This window comes from Rhizopus delemar, genomic scaffold (assembly GCF_000149305.1).
Source record: "Rhizopus delemar RA 99-880 supercont3.8 genomic scaffold, whole genome shotgun sequence".
NCBI classification, from domain to species: Eukaryota; Fungi; Mucoromycota; class Mucoromycetes; order Mucorales; family Rhizopodaceae; genus Rhizopus; species Rhizopus delemar.
The window spans coordinates 2,249,928-2,272,353 of record NW_027137834.1 but is presented as its reverse complement, the minus strand read 5'-3'; the positions used below and the strand labels follow the sequence as shown (position 1 = coordinate 2,272,353).

Here is a 22,426-nt window from a genome sequence, read left to right as displayed (position 1 = left end):
AAAAAGGAGAGACTGACTTGTTAACCACAGTTGGGTTCGTCAGTTTATTGATATGAATGGCTTAAAAGTAGTGACTGATTTATTGGCAACGATCAATAAAGCTAAAAATAGGCAAGTCATGATGAATAGAGTTTATTATCATTATCCTATTGACTATTTATAAACATAGGGGTGGAATCACCCTTTCTGTCCAAGAAGATTTATTGAGATGTTTCAAGGCTTTATTGAACAATAGAGTAACGATAACAAGATGACGATAGGAACTCTCTTTTTTTTAATCTAGACATAGATAGGTGCAAGAGAAGCATTAAAACACCCTCAGTGTGTACAGGAAGTCGTCAACTGTATCAGCTCTCCTTCTATTCACTCTCGTCGGCTTGTATGCGAAGTGTTGGTATTCATGTGTTATTATGAGGTGCCAGTAGGACAGGATATCGTGTTGAAGGCGATGGATAAATTACGCGATAAAGAAAAAGGATTGGGTAGATTTGATGCTTGGTTGGTAGAATTAGAAACCACGCTGGGTGGGCGTGGTAAGATGGGTAGTCTGGTAGGTGCAAGTGAAGGCTTTAAAGAGATGGCTGCCTATGGTTCACCAGACAATCTATTGGCTGAATATGCGGTAAGTACATGTTATGGTGATGATCATACTCATCACTCTATCTTTAGCTGTACAATATGATCCTAGTCAACGCGATCATCAATGTCGTAGAGGATGTTGAAATCAGAATTCATCTAAGAAACCAAATGACGGCTTCTGGTCTAGAGCGGGTCTTGGTCGGAATGAAGGAATTGTCGGATGAACATGTAGACCGTCAGATAAGAGAATTTAAATCTCTAGCAGAAAATGATCAAGATGAATTAATGGAGGTGTACGATGATCATGTCTTGAACGATAAAGACGATCCGCGTGAGGTGTTTGAATATCTCTTGTCCAATGTGGAAGGCACGCGTGCCTATGACTTCTTCTTGAGCTGCCTACAACATCTCTTGCTGATCAACAATGAAGAAACACAAATTAGATCGAGATATTTTCAAATCATCGATAATCTAGTCGCACAGGTCGTTTTGGATCATAAAGGTCTGGCAGATGACTTTTCCGCAGATTATCAGACCACCGTTCAGCATTTGATTGATAAGTTTGCCGATCAAGATCAATTGAAAACAACATTGGAGGATTTAAAGGAACTTCAGGTGAATTATGCTGAACTTGAAAGAGAACGAGATGCGCTTCGTGCGCAATTATCACAAGAAAGAGGTAATTTGATTTTGAAAAAGCTAAAAATAATGTTTGTCATATCAACCCCCCTTTTTTTTCCGGCCAAAGATGCATTGGAAGTGGTTCAATTAAGAGAGAAAGCTGCTTCCTTGGAAGACCTGCTGCGAATGTCTCGTCATACGATTTTCACGCTTCAACAAAAACTAACAGACTTACAAAATGAATATGATGCCAGTCTTGAACTAGCCGAAAACCAATTTGACGCATTCTATAAGCTGATAGATGAACACAGCTCTGACTCTGAGGAAACCATCGTTATTTCTCGCAAAGATCTGACGAAAGCGCTCGAGAAAATCCGCGCTCCAAGAAGTTTGGAGCAGAAAAAAGATTCTGATATCATCATGAAAAAAGATCCTCTTGATTCGGACCAAAACAAGTACAAGTCACTTGCCTTGGGCTTATCGGATGAATTCAAGACGCAACTGGCGCGTCAATTTGGCTCGAGCAGTGGGTTAGGTGACTTTGTGCTCCCTGGATCTTTGCCCCTGATGGGTTCCGCAGTCAGGCGCTCACAAAACCGTCGAAGGCAGGTGCATACTCCTGAATCACTACAGCTGGCAGTAGTCCAATCAGATCTATCAAAAAATTTGTCACTTAGGAAAAGCAAGGGAGCTCTGTCCAAAGAGCCTGTTCATGAATCATCTACCAATGACAATCATATACCCTCAATGCAAGACAACGCCATCGAGACATCATCCATACCATCTCCTCCTCCTCCTCCACCACCACCACCCCCTCCACCTTTACCCTCTTCTGGCAGCATGGCTCCTCCACCCCCTCCTCCTCCTCCACCTCCACCACCAGTACCATCTGTACCAAACAGTGGTATACCCACTATGCCTATTCCACCTGCACCCTCTGGGCCACCTCCACCTCCGCCTCCTTCGGCACCCAATATAACCAATGCACTGACACCTCGTAAACAAGTGAAGCACTTACCCACCGTTAAAACACGTCAACTGCAGTGGCAAAAACTCAACACGAATCATATTCAGTCTACAATCTGGAAAAACTCTGATTTAGAAAATAAAGAGGATGAACTGGCAGAGAGGATGAAGGCAGAAGGTGTCTTTAGTCGTATGGAAGAAATCTTTGCTCAAAAGGTAGCTAATTCAAAGAAACTTGTCACGAATGAAAAGAGGCAGGACATTTGTATCATTGATTCAAGAAAGGCATACAACATCAGTAAGGAAATCTTTTGTATATAAATAGAGGTTCTTGACAACGCGTTTGTAGGCATTGCTGTATTAGCCAAATATAAAAGTATATCTTTTAAAGAATTCAAAAAGAAGATTTTGGCAGTGGACGAAAGATTTTGTACAGAAATACTGTTACGGAACCTGTTGGCGAATATTCCTTCCCATGATGAAATGGGCAAACTATCCGTCTTTTTGAAAACAGCGTCTGAAGAAGATTTACAGTGCCTATCCAAACCAGACGCATTTTGTGCAGAGGTAAGATGTACAGATGAATAACCTTTTTTTTTTCTTGATATACTTATCATATGAATCCAGATAATGACGATTGACAGGTTCAAGGAACGTTTAACACACATGCTTTTTGTAACCACTTTTCATGACCGTATCACTCAACTTGGGAAGAACATGACCAACGTGATGGATGCTTCTAATAATCTGAAAGAATCAGAAGCATTCAAAGAGTTGTTAAATGTAAGAAAAGAAAAATAGTTTGAAAAGGAAGACTCATTTGATCACATAAAAAAGATTATTTTGATGGTAGGAAATTTTTTAAATGGCACAAATTTCCAAGGTGGTGCATTTGGTATTCGTATCGGTAGTATCAACAAACTGGTTGATACCAGAGCATCGACTGATAATACAACTTTACTCCACTTTTTATGCACAACGGTCGAAGAAAAGTTCCCAGAGATTAGTAAAAATCTGGTCAAAGATCTTGAACTGTGTGGTGAAGCATGCAGAGGTAATGTGTAGATGAGTTGACGATAGAAAAAGGAATTTTTCTGACATTGAAAGAAAAGTGACCATACAGGACCTTATCAAAGACTACAATGAACTCAGAGTGGGCCTTCAATCACTTATTCATGAACTCGAGTGCAATTATGGACCAGACTATGAGGCAGAAGAAGGAGATAATTTTGCAGCCGTCATGTATAAATTCCGTGATAGAGCCATTGAAAAATTTGATCAACTCGAAGTAAGATATACCTCCATGGACATTGCCTACAAAGATGTCGTCTCTTACTTTGGAGAAGATCCAAGTAACATGAAGCCAGATGAATTCTTTGGTATCTTTCAAACATTCTTGTCAAGTTGGACAAGAGCCAAGGCTGATATTGAGATGCAGAAAAAGAGAATGGAACAAGTAGAGAAATCGAAACAATACCAAGAACAGCGTAAAGCGCGCATGAAGAATAGATTGGATATCAAGGATGGCTCTTCAGATAACCAAGAAGACAAGGATATTATGGACAACTTGCTAGAAAAGCTTCGTTCGGGAGAAATGGGAACTGCTCAACAGAGAAAGAGCCGAAGGATCTCGATGAGGGAAAGAAGGAAGACAAGAGTGGAATCAATGGTCGTGAAAGCTGAAGATTTATTAAGACATATACAAAATGAAGAAGAAGTCCCTCCACTTCCAAGGGCAAGAGTTGGCTCTAGGAGGTTTACGAGCTCTGATAGAATGAAGAAACTAGCATCACTCGCTGAAGAAGAAAAAAGGTCTTCGACGACTGTAGAATTGTGAAAAAATTAATAAAAATAATAATAAAAAGAAAGAAAACAAAATCAACCGCCTCTTTTGTTTGAACGTGGGTCTTTATTCTGACATTTGTTTATCTGTAAATCACAGACGACACCTGCCTTTTGGATCAAGCAAAGGCAAACAAAAAGACTCCACTGTTTCACTATTCCTCTTTTTTTTTCTTTTTTTTTTTTTTTTTTCTTGCGAGAGGGGGTACAAGAAAAACCACAAGTAGATGACAATAAACCTCAGGTCTGCATTCTTTTAGTAGCTCGTATATCATACTAAAAGTGAATAGCTTCAAAAGTTTGTATGGATTACAGTGGTATCCTCATGTTTTTATAGTTTGTGATCTCTCTCTTTCAATGGTCATCCAATCGCTCGCTGCTCATTCTATTTTTCAAGGATCCGAATTTAATGGTCGATATGCTCCACCCCTAAAAGGATCATGCGTAAGCCTTTGTTAGATAGGAACGCATCCGACTGACAAAATCACTGCGACTTTCTTTTGGACTTGTCCATTTGAAATTCCCTTCACCATCTCCGACGTTCCCAGTTTGAGTAACAAACATTTCGCCTCATAAAAAAGTATTTTTTGCATGTGATCCAGGCGCTATTTACGGTGTTTCAAACAATTTTTTATAATTTTCAACTTTCTTTCTCTTTTCACAAGTAACTGACAACATTATGACGAGCGTAAGAAGGAGACCACTGAAGGTCGTGACGGATAGTGAAGATGATCAATCGGATTCAAGACAAAGAAGGGATCTACGTTTAACCAGTAAAAAAGTATCTGAAACGATTAAAGAAGAAAAAAACAAGGACTTTTCGCATACTTTACCTATTCACACCATCGTCAAAGCATCCGTCTTATCAAAAGAAGCCCCTCCCGAGAATTACAGTGGTTTCTTAAGATTAGGAAGTAAAGTAAAGCTGTAGATGAAACATGTTTATTTATGCTGTTTGTTTTTGATAGTGCTTGTGCTGGGTGCAAGCAATATTCGATTGATCATTGAAAACTGGATGAAATACGGACTCTTGATCAAATTACCTCACAGTTATGTGCCCATCAAAGACTATGGCTTCTTTTTCTTGGCTTGGCTTTGTGTTCCTCTTAGTTTATTAGTTTCATTGGTTGTCGAATTCGGTATGGGTAAACTGGCAGTGTTGGCTAAAGATGCCAAACCGGATTTTTTAAAGAAATTGGCCATGCTCGAAAGGGTCTTGGTGTTCACTCACTGTTCTCATCTGATCTTTTTATTGACATTCCCCTCCTATCTTGTCTATACACGAATTTACCATCCTTTAGGTAAAGCGATTGTGTTTTTATTGTTATTGTTATTGTCTTACCCTTTCTTTTTTTTAATTAGTTGGCTCAGCGGTTATCTTTATCTGCTTGGTTACCTTTTTGAAATTGACTTCTTTTGTTCTTGTCAATAGAGAATTACGACAAGCCTATGTTCAAGAAAAAAGCGTAGACTTTTACGAACAAAGTTATCCTACCAATGTCAATGCAAAAAATCTCGTTTATTTTTTCTTTGCTCCCACCTTGTGTTACCAAGTCTCTTATCCTCGTACACCCAAGTTTCGAAAGACCTTCTTTTTGAAACGTGTAGGTGAATTCATCACTTGTTTGGTCATGATGTACGTCTTGACCGAACAGTATGCGAAACCGACCTTGGCCAACTCTATTCAGGCTTTGGAGGACATGAAACTGGTGACGATTATTGAGCGTGTACTCAAGCTATCCACCACAGCTGTTGTCATCTGGCTTCTCATGTTTTATGCCCTCTTCCACGCGTTCTTGAACGCACTAAGCGAGGTGTTACGATTTGGTGATCGCACGTTTTATTTAGCTTGGTGGAATTCAGGCAACTTGGCCACCTATTGGCGCTTGTGGAATCGACCGGTGTATCTCTTCTTTAAGCGTCATGTCTATATACCCGCAGTTCAGAAGGGGATGTCACCTTTGTTCTGTCAATTCTTGGTATTCTTTGTCTCTGCCTTGCTCCATGAGGTCTTAGTTGGTATCCCTACACACTCTATTACCGGATTTGCCTTTTGGGGCATGTTGGGTCAAATTCCTTTGATAGCAATCACTAAACCTTTGGAAAAATGGAGAGGAAAAGGAACGGCTTTAGGAAACACAATCTTTTGGTATGTATATGATAATAGATGATTGGTTGACTAATATCTTTGTAGGATTGTGTTCTGTGTTGTCGGACAACCTACAATTGCATTGTTATACTACTATCAATGGACAGTCACCCATAAAATTACTACATCAACTTAAATTGCATTATGTAACATGGAATAAAAATTCTCTTTTTTCTCTCTATTTTTTTTCTTCTTGAATGACAAATAATCCAAATTTAAATCAAATGTCTATCGATTTGGAAGAAGCTCGTAAAAAGGCTTCATTTCCTATCGATAAAATGAATCAGTTGCTTTTGGGCAACACATTTCTTCAAGTGAAGAAAATAAAATCCATTGTTGAAAATGAGCCTATATTTAACTTATTTGACTTACACTTTAAAAGCAGACAAGAGGTATAAAAGAGAGTTACAGTAAAATAAACACTGTACTTTCCTAACCCGTTTCTTTTTTATATTACTCATTTTAGCAACTAGCTTACGCTTTACAAGTAGCAAAAAGAACGATAGAAATAGTTGAAGAGCATCGATTGGATCAGCAGGAACAACGTGCATTAATGATTTACATCGATATGTTGACACCTGTAAGCAAGAGAAGAAGAAGAAGAAAAAGTACTTATATTTTCATCCTGTTAGCTTGGTCTTCATTATTCAGCCTTCATGTCAGTTATCGAAGCTCAAGGAACACAAGAGCAAGTAGATAAATGGTATGTTGCAGCCAAGAGACATGCAATCATTGGTTGTTATGCACAAACTGAACTAAGGTGAATGAACAAGCAAACTAAAAAAAAAAGGAGACAACCATCTTATTTTTTATTTAGTCACGGTTCGAATGTGGCAGGTTTAAAGACAGTTGCTGTATTTGATGCAAAAACAGACGAGTTTGTTATTCATAGTCCTGACTTGACCGTAATAAGAAGAAAAAAAAAAAAGAGGGAAGGTATTTAAATGTTTAACCTTTCGTCCTCTTGATAGGCTGCAAAATGGTGGGTTGGTGGACTGGGAATAGCCAGTACACATACTGTAGTACAAGTAATAAGGATTTACAGAAAATATAGAAAAAAAGAATTAAACCTTCTTAAAATGTAGGCTCAACTTATCATTGCTAATAAATCATATGGACCCCATCTTTTCATTGTTCCTGTTCGTTCCCCTGTCGATTTGAAGCCATGCCCTGGTGTGACAGTTGGGGACATTGGGCCTAAAGCCTATGGTGGTTTTGCAACAGTTGATAATGGATGTAAGGGTATTTTTTAGGATAAAAGGAAAATTGAAAATAATTCTTTATTGGCACCCAGTCGTTCTTTTCGAACATGTTCGTATTCCTCGAAACAACATGCTCATGAAATTTGCTCGTGTCACATCAGACGGCCGCTATTTACCTCCTGTTCACGACAAGCTCTCTTATGGCGGTATGGTCAAACTTCGCGTAGACATTGTGAACGATGCGGCTATCAAACTAGCCAAGGCGGTCACGATTGCTTCTCGGTATTGTACCGTACGTCGTCAATTTGGTGGACCGACGATAGAACACCAAGTGATTTCATATTCTTCTGTCCAGCATCGATTGATTCCTCTCTTGGCCACAGCCTATTCGATCTGGATCACAAGCCAGGACCTTTATGAACAATTTGGGCAGTTGACTGAACAGTTGGAAAAGAATAATGCTCACCTGTTACCCGAAGTACACGCGACTTCCTGCGCACTCAAGAGCTGGTGTACGCGTCAATCGTCTGATGGAATCGAGACATGTCGAAAAGCCTTGGGAGGTCACGGGTACTCGATTTTCAGTGGTGTATCCGAGCTGTTCGCGACATATGTTCCATCCAATACGTATGAAGGAGATAATTACGTTTTGTCGCAGCAGGTAGCACGATTCTTGCTCAAGCAGCTCAAGGAGTCTTCCAATTTTAGTAGTGCAAGCTATTTAAAGAAGGATGAGACGGTAAAGGTCGAATCAGCCAAAACACTCTTGGATCCTCAAGTGCAGTTGAGACTTTACCAGACACGAGCCGCAAGACTCGTCAAGCGTCTTTCTCAACAGCTGGCATCCGGTCGACCTTGGTCTGATGTGAACATGGAGTGCTGGGAAGTTAATCTTGCTCATGCAGAATATCTGATTGTACGATCCATGATTCATCGTGTGACTGTGATTGAATCCAGTGAGTTGGCTCCTATTATGAAGCGCTTACTGGATCTGGTAATAAGAAAAAAAGATATTTTCTATGTGGATATTTGATTTACCCTTTCCCTTGGATAGTTTTGTTTACATTATTTATGTAACTCTGTCACTTTCTTATCAACCAGTACTATATCTCCTTCTGACCTGGATTTGATTCAGCAGGAGTATCGTCAAGCAATCGCCGATCTTTCACATAACCTTATACCCCTCACAGACGCATTTGGATATACAGATCGTCAACTGAATACGGCTTTAGGTCGAGGGGATGGTCGAGCTTATGAAGCTCTTTGGGAAGCAGTACAAAAGAATCCGATCAATTGTGATGAAGTACAACGTACTAGACTTGCTGTAAGTGTGTACATCTTTATTTGTGTTTATTTATAGACTTTTTCTTTATAATTAGAATTTGGTGATGGAAATACTTCACCGTGATAACAATCTGAAATACATTCAATCTGCTAAGCTTTAATAAACACCTTTTTAAAAAAGCATATACAAAAAAGAATAATACGTACTTTATTATACATAATATACATAAATAATGGCTTACGCAACAACATGCAAAAAAAAGGGCATACAAAGAAAAAAAGGGGGGGGGGACATAAAATGCATATACATTACATAAAGAACTTGTTAAAATTGAGGACGATGCTTACAGCTTTTGGAAGGGTAAAATTCAAAAGATGGATTGATGATATCTTGTGGCATGGGAGCCATCAAGATTTGCATTTCTCTTGTTTTTGATTGAAAGTAGTTATCATGAACGATACGAGGCGAAGTATGCTGTTCAGTAGGTGGTGTTCTGGCATCTTGCATGTTTGAAAATCTGTACTTTGAATCTTGAAGAAGATGTGAATCATAGCCTTGTGAAGTACCACAATCCCACTGATATGAATTCCAAGAGTGATGATGATTCTGTTGCTGATGATGATGATGTGTATCAGAAGTGATGGTGGAAGTAGAAGATGGCTGATAAGACTGAGTGTGGTCTATATCATGACTTTCATCGTAAGCAGACATTGATCTATCACTTGTTGGTGCAGAAGTTGTATTGTAGAATACAGAAGGTTCTTTTATGGTTGGATAGTGAACACTAGAGCAGTTATTCTGAGGGAAAGGATGTTTCATGTCTTGAATGGCCATGGAAAGTTTGGAAGAGACTGGGATCTGATGAAGTATCTGTATTGCAAGGTCCATAAAGGAGTCTATTCTGTTCTTCACTTTATCTGATTGATTGCATTGTGCATCATATTGGAGGGCTTGTAAAGCAAGGGCTAGACCGTACACAATCAGTCGATTCCCCTGAATAGAAGCAAATCGGGAAAGATGAGGATCGTTCAGAGTGAGTCGTTGAGCTCTAGTAGCTAAATCGAGAGCAGATTTAGCCCCTGGGAAAGGATGTTGGTGTAAAACGAAAAGTAATTCCAGAGTGTCACGTATTAAGCCAAGATAGGCCACAAAGGACGCTGTCTTTGACCCATCCTCCTCTAGTGGAATAGGTTGCGCGGGATAAGAGGGCGGAGGATCGGCAGAAAGGGAGGAAAGTAAATGATTGGGTAGTGTTCTGTGCCATACCTGCAACTGAGCGACTATTTTACTAAATGCAGGATGATCGGTAGATGAAAAGAGAGTAGCATTATTGGATATGAAACATGTGGTTTGAGAATAAATGATGGTAAGGCTGATGAGATGCAAAAAATTACAAGTGATATTAAGACTTGTCTTATCGTACTGCTCGGTATCAGTCAAGGAAGGTAGTCTTGAAGGAGGGACTGCAAAGGAAATCATGTCTTTACAACGAGGATCAGCCAGGTTAGAGAAGGACAGGTTGATGTACCAAATCCAAGATGCACGACATACAAATTCATTTTCCATTGTCCAAGGAACAGGTAAATCAGAATTAGGACTTATTTGATCAATCATGATTTTTGCTTCCTTTAAATGTTGAATGGCTTCGATAGAGAATGGGACGCCAATGGGTGTTATAATCTCTTGATATTTGTACATTAATAAGAGTGTTTGAATATTCACGAGGCAAGGAATATAATCCATTTGACTTAAAGCATATTGATAGTAAGTAGCAGCAGTATATTCACAATTATCAACAGTAGCTGGTGAATGAAAATGTAAAGCAAGAGCCAAAATAATCCATTTTAAAGCAGGCTGAAAGTTATCCCGATTGTACTTCAAGGCTTGCAATGTATTGTAACTGTCAAGGATTGGATAGAAAGGATGAAGATAAGCGAAATAGATTTCAAATAGTTCATCTTCCAACTGATTTGAACAATAGAGTACACTGTCAGCTGTAGTCATCAGATTGAGGTGGACATAAGCACTTGACATATCCTTTTCAAACGTACAATGACCTTTACTATCCACTGAGAGAAATGAAGATGGCTGTTGTTGTTGTTGATAATGGATTGATAATTGCTCGGTTGACTTTTTATTTGACTTTGAATGATTGATGGAAGAAAATTTACATTGAATCTTTGCCTTTTTACAGTTAGAACAAGAACCGGAGCCAGGAACACCAAGATCACATCTAGAATTTTGTTTATTGAATTTGACAGGTAAAAAAAATAAGGTATTGTTTATTCATACTTTGATTTGCGTTTTCTGCAAAAGTCACAGGCTCTTGTTACTTTAATTTTCTTGTATCTTTCAGGGTCATTCACATCAATAAAATGATATTCTGTAATTTTCTTTTTGGGGTGGGTCATAAATAAAGTAATTTTTTTTTAATAAAAAAAAAAAAAAAAAGAAAAAAAAAAGAAAAAAAAAAGAAAAAAAAAAGAGAGAAAGAGAGAGAGAGAGAGGAAGAGAGAGAGAAAAAGTAAATTATCTTTTTTATTATACTTTTTTTGTAAAAAAAAATAAAAAAAGAAATAGGATCGTCGCTCTTGTATTCGTTCTTTTTGTGTTTGACAATAAGGAAATTCATGCTTTAATATTATTTCTCAGAAATGCATTTTATAATGTTCAAATTGAACCAGTAAAGTAGTGTAATCCAATCTTGTAATAAAACTACAAAAGTAATCAAAAAAGAAAAAAAAAAACAATCGATCGACCCATGTATGTATATGTCAAAATAATAGCCATTGTTACAATTTAGGCAACAGTGAAAAAGGAGAGAGGGGCTGCCATGTAAATTGTCTTTTCTATTGGTGCATGCAAAGATCGTGTCATTTACGCAACCCAAAATAAAACCCAACTTTTGATTCCATCCTCCTGTCTCAAAATTTCCTTTTTAAGTTTTTTATCCTTTTTTTTTAACTTGCTGCTTTTTGTGCTTTCATAAAATGAAATTTACTATGGCAACTGATTATTCTTAAGACTAAAGATTACTTTATTTGGTAATCAAAAGAATTTTCAGAACTTTTTATTGATTCCCGATGTGTGGGGTTCTATTTTAAAGTTTTTTTTTAGGTACACACAGACACCAATAAGCTCACAGTATTTATTGTTATGCAAAATATTAATAAAACCAATAAGTTTACTTTAAAGAATGAATAGAAGCTAACTGTGTTACAACAAGGACCTGTACAGGTTGGCAAAATTTCGCTGTTTCTGTGTCAAAGCGTTGCCATAAAAAAAAATCAGGTGAATCACTTAACTCTTTTTGGAAAAAAACTGATCGATTTCTAGATCTTTTAATACGCGTAACTGAATTTCATTCTTTTAACGAAAAGATGGAAAAAAAATTTTTTTTTTGTTATCGTTTCACTCAAATAGGGCTTTTTTTTCATTCTTTTCATTTTAATCGAATTTAACTGTGGCTTATAATTTTATTCAATATTTTATAAAAGCCACCTTGTTCACTTTTCTGTTTTCATAGTTACTAGAAAAGGCTTCATAAAAAGTGTATTATTGATGAGATATACATTCTCTTTTTTATTTTTATTTTCGCCAAGCATACGATCTGGCCATACATTTAATAAAACCTCGGCTTAACTCATGTACAATTTCTTTTTTGAAGATGCACACGGTGTTGTACTCATGCCGAGACCTTTTATCTTTGTGCTAAAAAAAAAGCCTGATTTCTACAAATTGTCGAACTTATTTAAAAACACGCTAACCTTAAAAGAAATACAGAAAAAAAAATTCTGTAATACTCAAGGCACCATATTTTTCTTTCTGCTCTATTCAATCCATAGCCTTAGACGAATACAATGTTTGCATACAAAGTTTTTTTCTTCTTGTTCTTTTTTAGAATAATAAACACGAGATGAAACAGAGAATAATACGATTCATCTTTTTTTTTGATGCAAGCCTTAATTTTACTCCGAATATTCCCCCTGAAACCCTTTTGCTTTAAAGATGAAGCTTCTTTCGAAAAAAAAAAAAAAAAAGACCCAAAGGAACAATAAGTCTATTTTTAAATAATAATCTGAGAATAAAAGGGTGACAAAGAACCCCATTACTGCATCCGACATCGGAGAGGAATAAACTGACGATACAGGTTTTCAACTTGACTTTTTTTTTTTTTCCCTCCCTTTTTGCTTACATTTCTCAAGACGTCATGGCCTATTCACATCTTCAACAGCAACAAGCTAATACTTCCTTTTCAGAAGCCCCACCTACTCGTACTTTGTGGTGAGACAAAAGATAGAACGTTATCTTGTGCATGCCTTACTTTTTTCCCCTTCTCTTAAAAAAGGATGGGTGAATTAGACTCTTGGATGGACGAAAACTATCTACGCCAGCTGTGGTGGAACTTGGGGCACGAGGTCTCTTGCCGTATCAGTGTTGATAAATACGGTGCCAACTATGCCTTTATCGATTTTTTGACTCGTGAAGCAGCAAGTAAATCGTTGATTACTTTTAATGGTACACAGATTCCAAATACAAACAAAGTCTTCAAATTAAACTGGTCCAACAGAGACAGTAATGGCATGCCTTTGTTACAAAGGTAATATTAAACCTGTCAAAATATACCTAAAACTCACCGCTTTTCACTTTGTCCCAGACCTACACTCATGTCCAACTTTTTGGGAGATTATTGTATTTTTGTAGGCGACTTGAGAGCTGATGTTGACGACAACATCTTATTGACCACTTTTCAAAGTCGATACAAGTCAGCAGCCTCTGCAAAAGTCATGGTCGACCCAGCAACAGGTTTTTCAAAAGGTTTTGGATTTGTTAAATTTTTTGATGAGATTGAGCAGAAGCGTAGTTTGGAAGAGATGCAAGGTGCGTATGTTGGATCATCGCGTATACGTGTGTCAGTCGCTCGACCAAAGGCTAAAATAGAAACTGGACCTGTTGTCAGTGGCCCTGAGGAGATCACGACAGTATTTGTTGGAGGATTGAACAATACGATTACAGAGGAAGAATTACGTGCTTACTTTGGTACTTTTGGGAATATCGTAGCTGTCAAGATCATTCCTTTGAAAAATATTGCATTTATTCAATATGAAAAAAAGTCGTCAGCGGAACAAGCTATTAGTGAATTGAATGGATCTCACTTGGGAGGAGCCAAACTGAGATTATCCTTTGGAAGAACCCAATTGAACGTCAATCCTAGTGCACATTATGTTCCATCCTCTTATCAACCTCCTATCATCACACCGCCAGGCATATCACAGCCAGCCATTGAATTGGTTGATCCTAATTATACTATTTCAGTAGAAGAACAGAATCAGTCTTATTTATCTTTTCAAAAAAGAATAACTGATATTTGGACACTTTAAAATATATCAGTGTAACCCTATTATGTTTTTTGTGTCTATCAGTTAAACACCCCCGAACTCTTTTTTTTTTTCTTTTTCTTCCTCATAAAAAATATATATTTTTGAATGGAAGATATATTTCCATGGGATTCTTCTATTCGAAAGCGTACAAACTACAAGTTTTTAGTTATTCAAGACCCTTATAAACAAGTCTCTTTACAAGCTTATTTTTATTATTTTTCTCGGTTAGCTGTTATCAACAATATCATTCCCAACAATTCAGGAGATATTTATGATGGTACGGTTATCATTGAACTCAGACAAGTACCCAGTTATTTAGAAAGAGATAAGTTTATTGGTAACCACTACATTGAAGACAAAATCGTATGGGTAAACTTTAAAATCGATTCTAGTGAATTTGTTCCTAGACCATTCTACACAATAACAAAGATTCAAGCTAAAGCACTCTCCTTGGGCTCCTTCAAGTCTCCCAATGAATTTATTGAATTCTGGAAAGTAACCAGCAACGTCAAGTTTCATATTCGCTATGCTTCAAGGGCAGTAGACATCTTTTTCAATCATCTGGATCTTGAATACAGGTTGACATACAGATTTAAAGAGACAGAGGGCGACATGATCGTCGAAAGACAGGATTCGTCAGTCTTCTTTACCATCCAACTCCGTCATCCAGCCCGCATCAGCATGTTTGACAACGGTAAATTTAGTATGACAGAGAGAGGCCTGGAAGCCACTGGCTGGGAACGCGTAACAGCCGTACCGCTATCAACTGACCTAAGCCCAGAGCCAGAGAGGACAGCTCCCTTAACGCCTGATTCTAAGCCAGGTTATCTCAATCTTACTCAGTGGACTGTACTTCGACTTCACTTTACGCCTACCAGTCTCCTCGAGTTCGAAAACAACTTGGCAAACGCAGCTGCTTATAATCTAGTGCCGCAAAACAGCAATCAGCTCCAATCCATCCTGCGTGTGATTTCCCCAAACACGTTGCACGCGCCCACTTGCTATCTTGATCGTGTCACACTTGGCCTTGACTTTGATACACTCTACTCGCTTGAATCCGCAATCTCATATAATTTTTTAAACGTGTATAACCTGGATAGAACCTTTTACCAAGCCCTCAAGGCTCTCGAATGTTCTGCCGTACGAGAATACCTAGAGATGGTCGTCATACGAAAGACCAGATTGTGGGATCCACTTGCGGACCTTTCAGACCAACAAAAAAGATTAGGAGCTATTCACAAGGTGCCATCCCGCTGCTTTTTAGTCAACAAGGTGATCATCACTCCTACCAGTGTCTTTATTGAGCCTCGTAGTCTAGAGGTCGGTAACCGTGTTTTGCGTCATTTCCAGGATCACATCGATAGATTCTTGCGTGTCCAATTCCTTGATGATGGATTCAATCGAGTCTGCGCTGTTCGGAAACCAGGAGACAGGATGAATGAGGCTCTTTATGTACGAATTCGTAAATTGTTTGATCAAGGGCTTCAGATTGGGGATAGATATTATGAGTTTTTGGCTTATTCTAGTTCTCAATTGCGCGAGCATGGCTGTTGGTTCTTTGCCTCTGGAAAGGACTTGACGGCAGAGATGATCCGACGCTGGATGGGTGATTTTTCTCGGGAAAAAGTGGTGTCAAAATACGCGGCGCGCATGGGTCAGTGCTTTTCTTCCTCTGTCGCGATCTGCAGTTTCCATGCGGATGAAGTCGAAACCATTCCAGACATGAAGCACAACGGTTATATCTTCTCAGATGGTGTGGGCAAGATGTCTCTTGCTTTGGCCAAAAAGACACGCAACCAGATGAATCTTGGTGTGGATCCTAGTGCTTTACAAGTACGTCTGGGTGGCAGTAAGGGTGTATTGGCAGTCGACCCTAATTTGCCCAAGGGTGTTCATGTGCAGCTTCGACCGAGTCAGATCAAGTTTGATACTGACCATCTCGAATTAGAGGTTGTCAAGATAGCTACTTACCGTAATGGCTATCTTAACCGCCAGATCATCATTCTGATGTCAGCGCTTGGTGTCAGGGATGCTTATGTTTTAGAATTGGTCAATACTATGCTCCAAAATACCGAAAAGATCCTTACTGATCCACTTGAAGCTCTCTATGCTCTCTCACCTCGATCAGATGATTTTGGTACTTCAAATATGCTCGTAAATGCCATTCAAGCTGGTTTTTTGAAATCTGGAGATCCTTACATCCAAAACATTTTGGTTCTCTTTCGCTGCAGTCTGCTAAAAGAGTTGAAGAAAAAGGCCAAGGTTTTGGTTCCCAAAAGTGCTTGTTTGATTGGTGTTGTGGATGAAACGGGTCTATTGGAAAGTAATGAAGTCTTTGTGCAAGTCTGGGATAACTCTGCCACGGGAAATATTAACCAAGTTATCACAGATCGAGTATCTATCTTTCGAAATCCTTCGCTTCATCCAGGTGATCTTCGTGTTTTGCAGGCGGTCGATATTCCCGAATTGCACCATCTGAAAAATGTAGTTGTCTTTTCTTCCAAGGGAGAGAGGGATGTGCCTAGCATGTGCTCTGGTGGTGATTTAGATGGTGATGAGTATACGTATGAATGGGCATTCATTACATAGACATATTTCGTCTTTTTTTTTTTTTAAAAAAAAAAAAAAAAAAAAAAAAAAACCTTCTAAACAATTCCCTTTAGTGTTATATGGGATCAAAATTTGATACCTACTCTTATATATTCACCGATGAACTACCATGCAGAAGAGCCCGACAGTGTAGAACGGGTTGAATTGGATCATTTAAAGGATTCATTTGTTAAATACGTTCGGCATGATTCTCTTGGTCAAATAGCAAACACATATCTTGCTAATGCTGACCTATACGGCCCTATGGATATTCGATGCATCGAATTAGCTCAACTTCATTCGAGAGCTGTTGGTAAAAAAAAAAGGGGGGGGGGAGAGGATAAAATAATGACACGCTCAAATCTTTATAATCATAGACTTTGTCAAGACGGGTAGATATGCAGTTATGTATCAACATTTGATGGTAAACTCTTATCCAGACTTTATGCAAAAGAAAGATAGGACTTCTTACTCGTCAAAAAAAATCCTGGGGCAAATCTTTCGATTGATAGATGCACAAAACTACAAGAACTACGTTTCTTGTCTTATAGAAGAAGGCTCAGCATATGATAGTCAATTCTATATTAGGGGTATGGTCTCTTACATAAATAAAGCTCGTGAGCTACGAGACCATTATGATGTGAAATTAGCAGCTTTGATAAATCACCACGGTGTAAAGACCGAGACTGAGCTCTTGACTGGCTACGTCGTCAAATGGGAAAAGAAGGGAAAAGGCAAGACGGTCTATAAACAAGACGACAATATGCTTAAATCAGTAAGACAACTTAAAAACGAATGGGTAGATGAGTTTGAAAGAGAGTTTATTGGTAAGCACAAGCAGATTGATCTCAGTAAAAGAAATGAGATCTACGCCAAAGCAGCAGCCTGGTATTATGTCACTTATCACCCAGATGAGCGTAAGAAATATGGATTAGAATACTTTAGCTTTCCATGGACCATATACAAATATCTATGTCATATCAAACAAAATAGCGATGGTCTGTTGAATGCACTGGAGAAGTGTGTTGCCAATTTAAAAATCTAAAAAAAAGCAAGAAATGCCTCTTCTTATGAAAGCCAGTGAAGAAATACATCATTAAAGTTCATTAAAATACTATAAAGAACTCAAAAGACTTGCCAACAATAAATAATATAGTATTGTCTCTTTTTCGAATGACCCATGGAACCTAACTAAAAACACGGATAAAAAAAAAAAGGTCATAATCAAAAATGTTGTGGGAAAATCGAGTGTCTAAATTTACATTAAACAATTCATATCCGCTAAGGTAAGAAATCACTATCAACTTGTTTATTCTTTCATTTGTAGGTTTAGCTTTCCCAAACAAGCTGAAATAACCTGCTCTCCACATAAAAGAATTGAGCGACTAGATGACATTTAGATAAATTAAATAAAATGACAAGGATATATTTTAGAATAAATTAGCTATAAAATATATATCAAGAGTAGTTTGAATAACAAGAAAGTTATAAACCGCTATTTGATAATTCTAATATACTATATCAAATAGCAATTATGTTTTGAAGTAAACAATAGGATATTCAGTATTAAAGGTACATCTATCCAAGTAACATAGACAGATAATAATAAACAAAAAGAGAGAGGGAAGAAAATAAGAACTCCAAAGGTTATAGTACAGCCTATTGTATGATGTTGCCTATCTTTTTGGCAGCTGAATTTTAATAAGGAAAATAAAATAAAAAAAAATAAGCATGTGAAAAAAATAAATTCCCCGTTCTTTATTTATAAATCTCTTTTCCTTTTTCTTTCTTTCTCTTTTTTTTCACTCATATTATTATACCCACATTATGTCATCAAGCAAAGGATTCTTTTTTCAAAGAGAAATACAAGATAAAATATTATCTGAATTACCAAAATACATCCCAAGTTCATCTTCTTCATCAACAAGCTTCAGAACACATTATGAATTAAAAAGTGATGATCCTGAATTATTCATGGGTGATGATTGTGACACAGAATATGAACAAATGTTGATGAATTCAGATTTTATGGATTGGTTGAATAAAAATCACCCAAACTTATTGTTTCAATCAAATAAGAGTAATGAAAGACTAAAGATGGTCTTGGCTCATTTTAAACAAAGTCAATTGTAAATAGCATCTAAATAAATGTGTCATAGTGCATTAGTTTATGTGTATTGTACATAAATCCATTTACATTTTTTTTAAATAAAGGAAGGGGTGTATATGTGAGGGGTTTCTTACTTTGAATTTCACATGTTTCTGATTGGTCATTCACCTATTTGATTCACTGTCGGCTTACGAGTAGATCACAGAGTGACTCCTGGCAACGGCTTATAAGGTAGACATGACAACCTGTTGCTTATCATTCAATGTCATTGGATAACAAAAGAAAGAAAAACCCGTACTAGCCATGAATCATTTGATCTTTTCCTTCTTTATTTCTATTAGGATATACACAGGTTAAGGATACAAACATAAGAATCTATCTTTATGTTTCATGTAAGCTTATTACCCTTTAAGGCGATTTACATGTTGCTTTAGCGAGCGTAATACAAACTTTCCCCATATGCAAAAGCCTTACAGATTTACCATACTTTTTTTCTAGTAGACCAAGTGAATTAAAGATGTTTGCTTGATAATTATATTTTTTGCTTTTCAATACACCATTCTAGTTTATATCAAGTGATGTAATTCACATCCAATAGCGGAGATGACTTGTTTTCAAAACTTATGTATCACAAGTCTGGATTCAAGATCGTCTCCCTTCTATTGTATCAAATCACTCTGCCAACCAAGAAAGACCAAGCAAGTGGGAAAAGAAATGGCTTATATACAGAGTTAGTCTATCTATCAAAAGGGCCGATTTACGAAAAGTCGAGAAAGGAAAATACGAGGTGTAAAGGAATCACTTGCATTAACGCGGTGTTTGTTCTTTTTTCTTACTCAGAGATTAAAAACGCATGAATCAAACCTCAAACAATAAAACTATCGCCTTGATTGATTTATTACACTACTATGAACATGGCCACCTTGTTTTCTAATACTTGTTGATACACCCTAATTTATGCTGGTAAGAAAATCTATGGGTTCTTTTTTATATATAAGTCATACCTTCATATTTAAAAAATCTTCTTCTAAACCTTCTTGTTCTAATGAACTTGGTGCAGCATGTATATTATAAAGTGTTTGTATTCGATCTAAGAAATTCATTATTAAAGATGATATAAAACTAGCTTTAGCTTTCATACTTTGTCTTCTTCGTTCCTGTCGTGAAGGAGAAGCACTAAGATGTCTATCAAATGGATGTGTTCTTTTACGTAAGTTTCTTTTACTGTTAGCTAATCTTGTATGAACATCATTAAACATGTCATCAATATCCACATCTTCTTTATCTTCTTTTATAAGCTTTCTTCTTTCTTCAATTGCTTGTAAGACTACATCATGAAGATTATGCTTCTCAGACTATGAAAAGGCATTAATATCATAGCAAAGTACATTATATATAATGAATAGACCTTGTATTCATCTTCAGCTATACTCATTTCTATATCAAATTGATGCTTTGCTAACGACAATTCATAATCTTTGAAATGTTCTGCATATTCAATTGTCTGTTCTCTTTTTAATTCAATATCCGCCATTGTCTCTTTAAATGCCGAATGTGTTCCTAATATTTTTTTTGGTGTTAGAGATTTCCCCCCCCAAAAAAAACTTTTTTTTTATAAACAAAAAACCTTGTTGTATTGTTTTCATTTCATCTTGAAGAGATTGTAATTTTTCTCTATAAACACTAGAAAAAGGATGAGGATACTTTGTATAAATAACAAAAAAAAAAGTTTTTTTTTTTTTTTTTTTACTCGTCACATTGTTCCCAGAATTCATTATCCATCCAAAGTATCAAATCATTAAATTCTCGTATCCGACGCAAGATTTTATGCTCACTTAATTCATTTGATTCTGTATTTTGAGTTTAGAAAAAGAATTATTTAAAACAGAAGAAAACTAACCTCGCCAGTGTGGTTCAAAATCGTGAATGCGTTCATCATCTTTTATTTCATACGTCGATGGTTTTTGTTTTGGTTGTGGTTGTGGTGGAGGCTGTACTGGAGGTGGAGGTGGTTGTGGATGTTGCAGTTGTGGAAGGGGTTGTGAAAAAGTTGGAGTAGAAACAGGTGGAGGAGCAGGTTGAGTATGAGGAGGAGGGGGAGGTGGTGGTTGAATAAAAGGTCTATAATTAGAACCACCGTGCCATGTAGAGTGTTGTAGGATAGGAGGAGGTAAAGGTTGAAGTGGTCTATAGAATTGATCTTCATAATATCCATTTTGTTGCTGCGGTGTATACACAAAAGGTGGTCTCGCGTAATAAGGATGTTGATTATTAGAAGAAGGTTGTGAATCTGCACCTGCTTGTGCAACAATAAATCCAAACTGAGGCAACATTGGTTTATAAAATAAAAAGGAAAAAAAAAAGATTTTATTTTTTTTTGCATCCTTGAAATATTTTTTTTTCAGTGATTAGGTACCTACCATTTTATCCTCCGGTCGGACTTGTTCATCCTCTCTATCTCTCCCTTTCTCTCTCTGTCTGTCTGTCTCTTACTTTCTTTATTTCTCTCCGAGCCGCGCCTTTTGGATTTATAATAGCAAGATGTTTGTTGCTTGTTTGTACTTATGGTTTGGTTTCTGAAGAGTATCCTTGTTTTAATTATAAATTGACAACAAGTGGTACAATTGACATGTTTTCTTTTGATGATAAATAATTCTCATTAATACGTTACTGAAAAGAAAAAATAACCCTTCTTTATTCATGTCAGTTTTCCTTGTATCGATTCTGTGTTACATCGAAAATCCGGTTAGATAGGCTTATTTTTTTTAACAATTCTTAAAAAGGAGGCGTGTCGCTTTTTCTTTTCCATTTGAAGCAGATGGAATAATGTAAGACTTTTTATTATAAGAAAAAGGAACTTTGTCATATTCTATCAAACGAAATAGAATGACTTTTTAGTAGTGAAAATATTTCCAACTGTATTGTGATTAAGATTATGTATCTTACGCGCAATTATAAAAGATGTTTCTTGTTGTTAGCCCAACAGGTATCCTTCAAGCAATAAAAACACGTTGAAAGATAAACTCAGTTGTCGTAGGCTACTTGTGTGCAAAACACAGTGTTCACTGCACCAATTTGCGATTTCTCAAAATAAATTACGGGAATTTAAATTTCAATTTACGGTTTTGATCTACAGTTTTTCTACATAAATTTGGACGATTCTTTGTTTTAGGGATGAATCAGATTCAAATTTAGACGATTTGATTTTTCCTTTGGACGGCTGGCCGATTTCGTTTGGATATACTTGTGTTACTTACGAATCAGCCTGCCAAGTTTCTTGTATTTTTTGAACATTTTTAAACTTTCCATGATCCCGTCTTGTCTTGGTATGTATTGGCTTGCGAAAGATTGAGAAACACTGTTGCTATTAGATACAAAAACCTTGCAGACTAGTGATCGACTCAACAGATCATCCACAGATCATCCACCATAGCCTAAATCAATCAGGTTTTGTTCTTTATGCTTTTATTTTCTAGGGTATATCCTATGACCACAATTTTCTCCATTTTTATTTTGTTAATAGCTGATTGATATCCTATCAAACGGTTCATGATTGCATTATTAGAGTCAGCTACAAAAGAGTTATTATATTGCATTGTACAAGATCATTGACCATGACTTACTACGGTATTTCCTTTTTTCATCATAGAAAGAGTGCAGTATCTGACAATCGATTCGTTTTCTTTGATCTTTTGCTTGAAA

At 37.0% G+C, this 22,426-nt stretch overlaps 7 protein-coding genes across 7 annotated transcripts; 5 read left to right on the top strand and 2 right to left on the bottom strand.

Annotated features, from left to right (window-relative positions):
• Window positions 1-538: 538 nt before the first annotated feature.
• On the top strand, window positions 539-4,003 carry RO3G_11055 (uncharacterized protein; the record flags this gene model as incomplete). The annotated part of the gene is made up of 7 exons (XM_067665639.1): window positions 539-622; window positions 670-1,258; window positions 1,430-2,464; window positions 2,516-2,733; window positions 2,794-2,949; window positions 3,004-3,220; window positions 3,303-4,003. 7 exons carry the CDS (start codon window positions 539-541, stop codon window positions 4,001-4,003), a joined length of 3,000 nt encoding a protein of 999 aa, XP_067521740.1.
• Window positions 4,004-5,639: 1,636 nt separating this feature from the next.
• On the top strand, window positions 5,640-6,293 carry RO3G_11054 (uncharacterized protein; the record flags this gene model as incomplete). Its single annotated transcript, XM_067665638.1, has 2 exons — window positions 5,640-6,157; window positions 6,203-6,293. 2 exons carry the CDS (start codon window positions 5,640-5,642, stop codon window positions 6,291-6,293), a joined length of 609 nt encoding a protein of 202 aa, XP_067521739.1.
• Window positions 6,294-6,725: 432 nt separating this feature from the next.
• RO3G_11053 (uncharacterized protein) lies at window positions 6,726-8,579 on the top strand (the record flags this gene model as incomplete). The annotated part of the gene is made up of 7 exons (XM_067665637.1): window positions 6,726-6,737; window positions 6,790-6,917; window positions 6,975-7,062; window positions 7,129-7,185; window positions 7,243-7,399; window positions 7,452-8,353; window positions 8,550-8,579. The coding sequence occupies 7 exons, from the start codon at window positions 6,726-6,728 to the stop codon at window positions 8,577-8,579; spliced, it is 1,374 nt and encodes a 457-aa protein (XP_067521738.1).
• Window positions 8,580-8,968: 389 nt separating this feature from the next.
• Window positions 8,969-11,055, bottom strand: RO3G_11052 (uncharacterized protein; the record flags this gene model as incomplete). The annotated part of the gene is made up of 2 exons (XM_067665636.1): window positions 8,969-10,877; window positions 10,937-11,055. The coding sequence occupies 2 exons, from the start codon at window positions 11,053-11,055 to the stop codon at window positions 8,969-8,971; spliced, it is 2,028 nt and encodes a 675-aa protein (XP_067521737.1).
• Window positions 11,056-12,993: 1,938 nt separating this feature from the next.
• Window positions 12,994-16,614, top strand: RO3G_11051 (uncharacterized protein; the record flags this gene model as incomplete). Its single annotated transcript, XM_067665635.1, has 4 exons — window positions 12,994-13,244; window positions 13,302-13,959; window positions 14,036-14,066; window positions 14,255-16,614. 4 exons carry the CDS (start codon window positions 12,994-12,996, stop codon window positions 16,612-16,614), a joined length of 3,300 nt encoding a protein of 1,099 aa, XP_067521736.1.
• Window positions 16,615-17,206: 592 nt separating this feature from the next.
• Window positions 17,207-17,659, top strand: RO3G_11050 (uncharacterized protein; the record flags this gene model as incomplete). Its single annotated transcript, XM_067665634.1, has 1 exon — window positions 17,207-17,659. One exon carries the CDS (start codon window positions 17,207-17,209, stop codon window positions 17,657-17,659), a length of 453 nt encoding a protein of 150 aa, XP_067521735.1.
• Window positions 17,660-20,619: 2,960 nt separating this feature from the next.
• Window positions 20,620-21,057, bottom strand: RO3G_11049 (uncharacterized protein; the record flags this gene model as incomplete). Its single annotated transcript, XM_067665633.1, has 1 exon — window positions 20,620-21,057. The coding sequence occupies one exon, from the start codon at window positions 21,055-21,057 to the stop codon at window positions 20,620-20,622; it is 438 nt and encodes a 145-aa protein (XP_067521734.1).
• Between the last annotated feature and the right edge of the window lie 1,369 nt (window positions 21,058-22,426).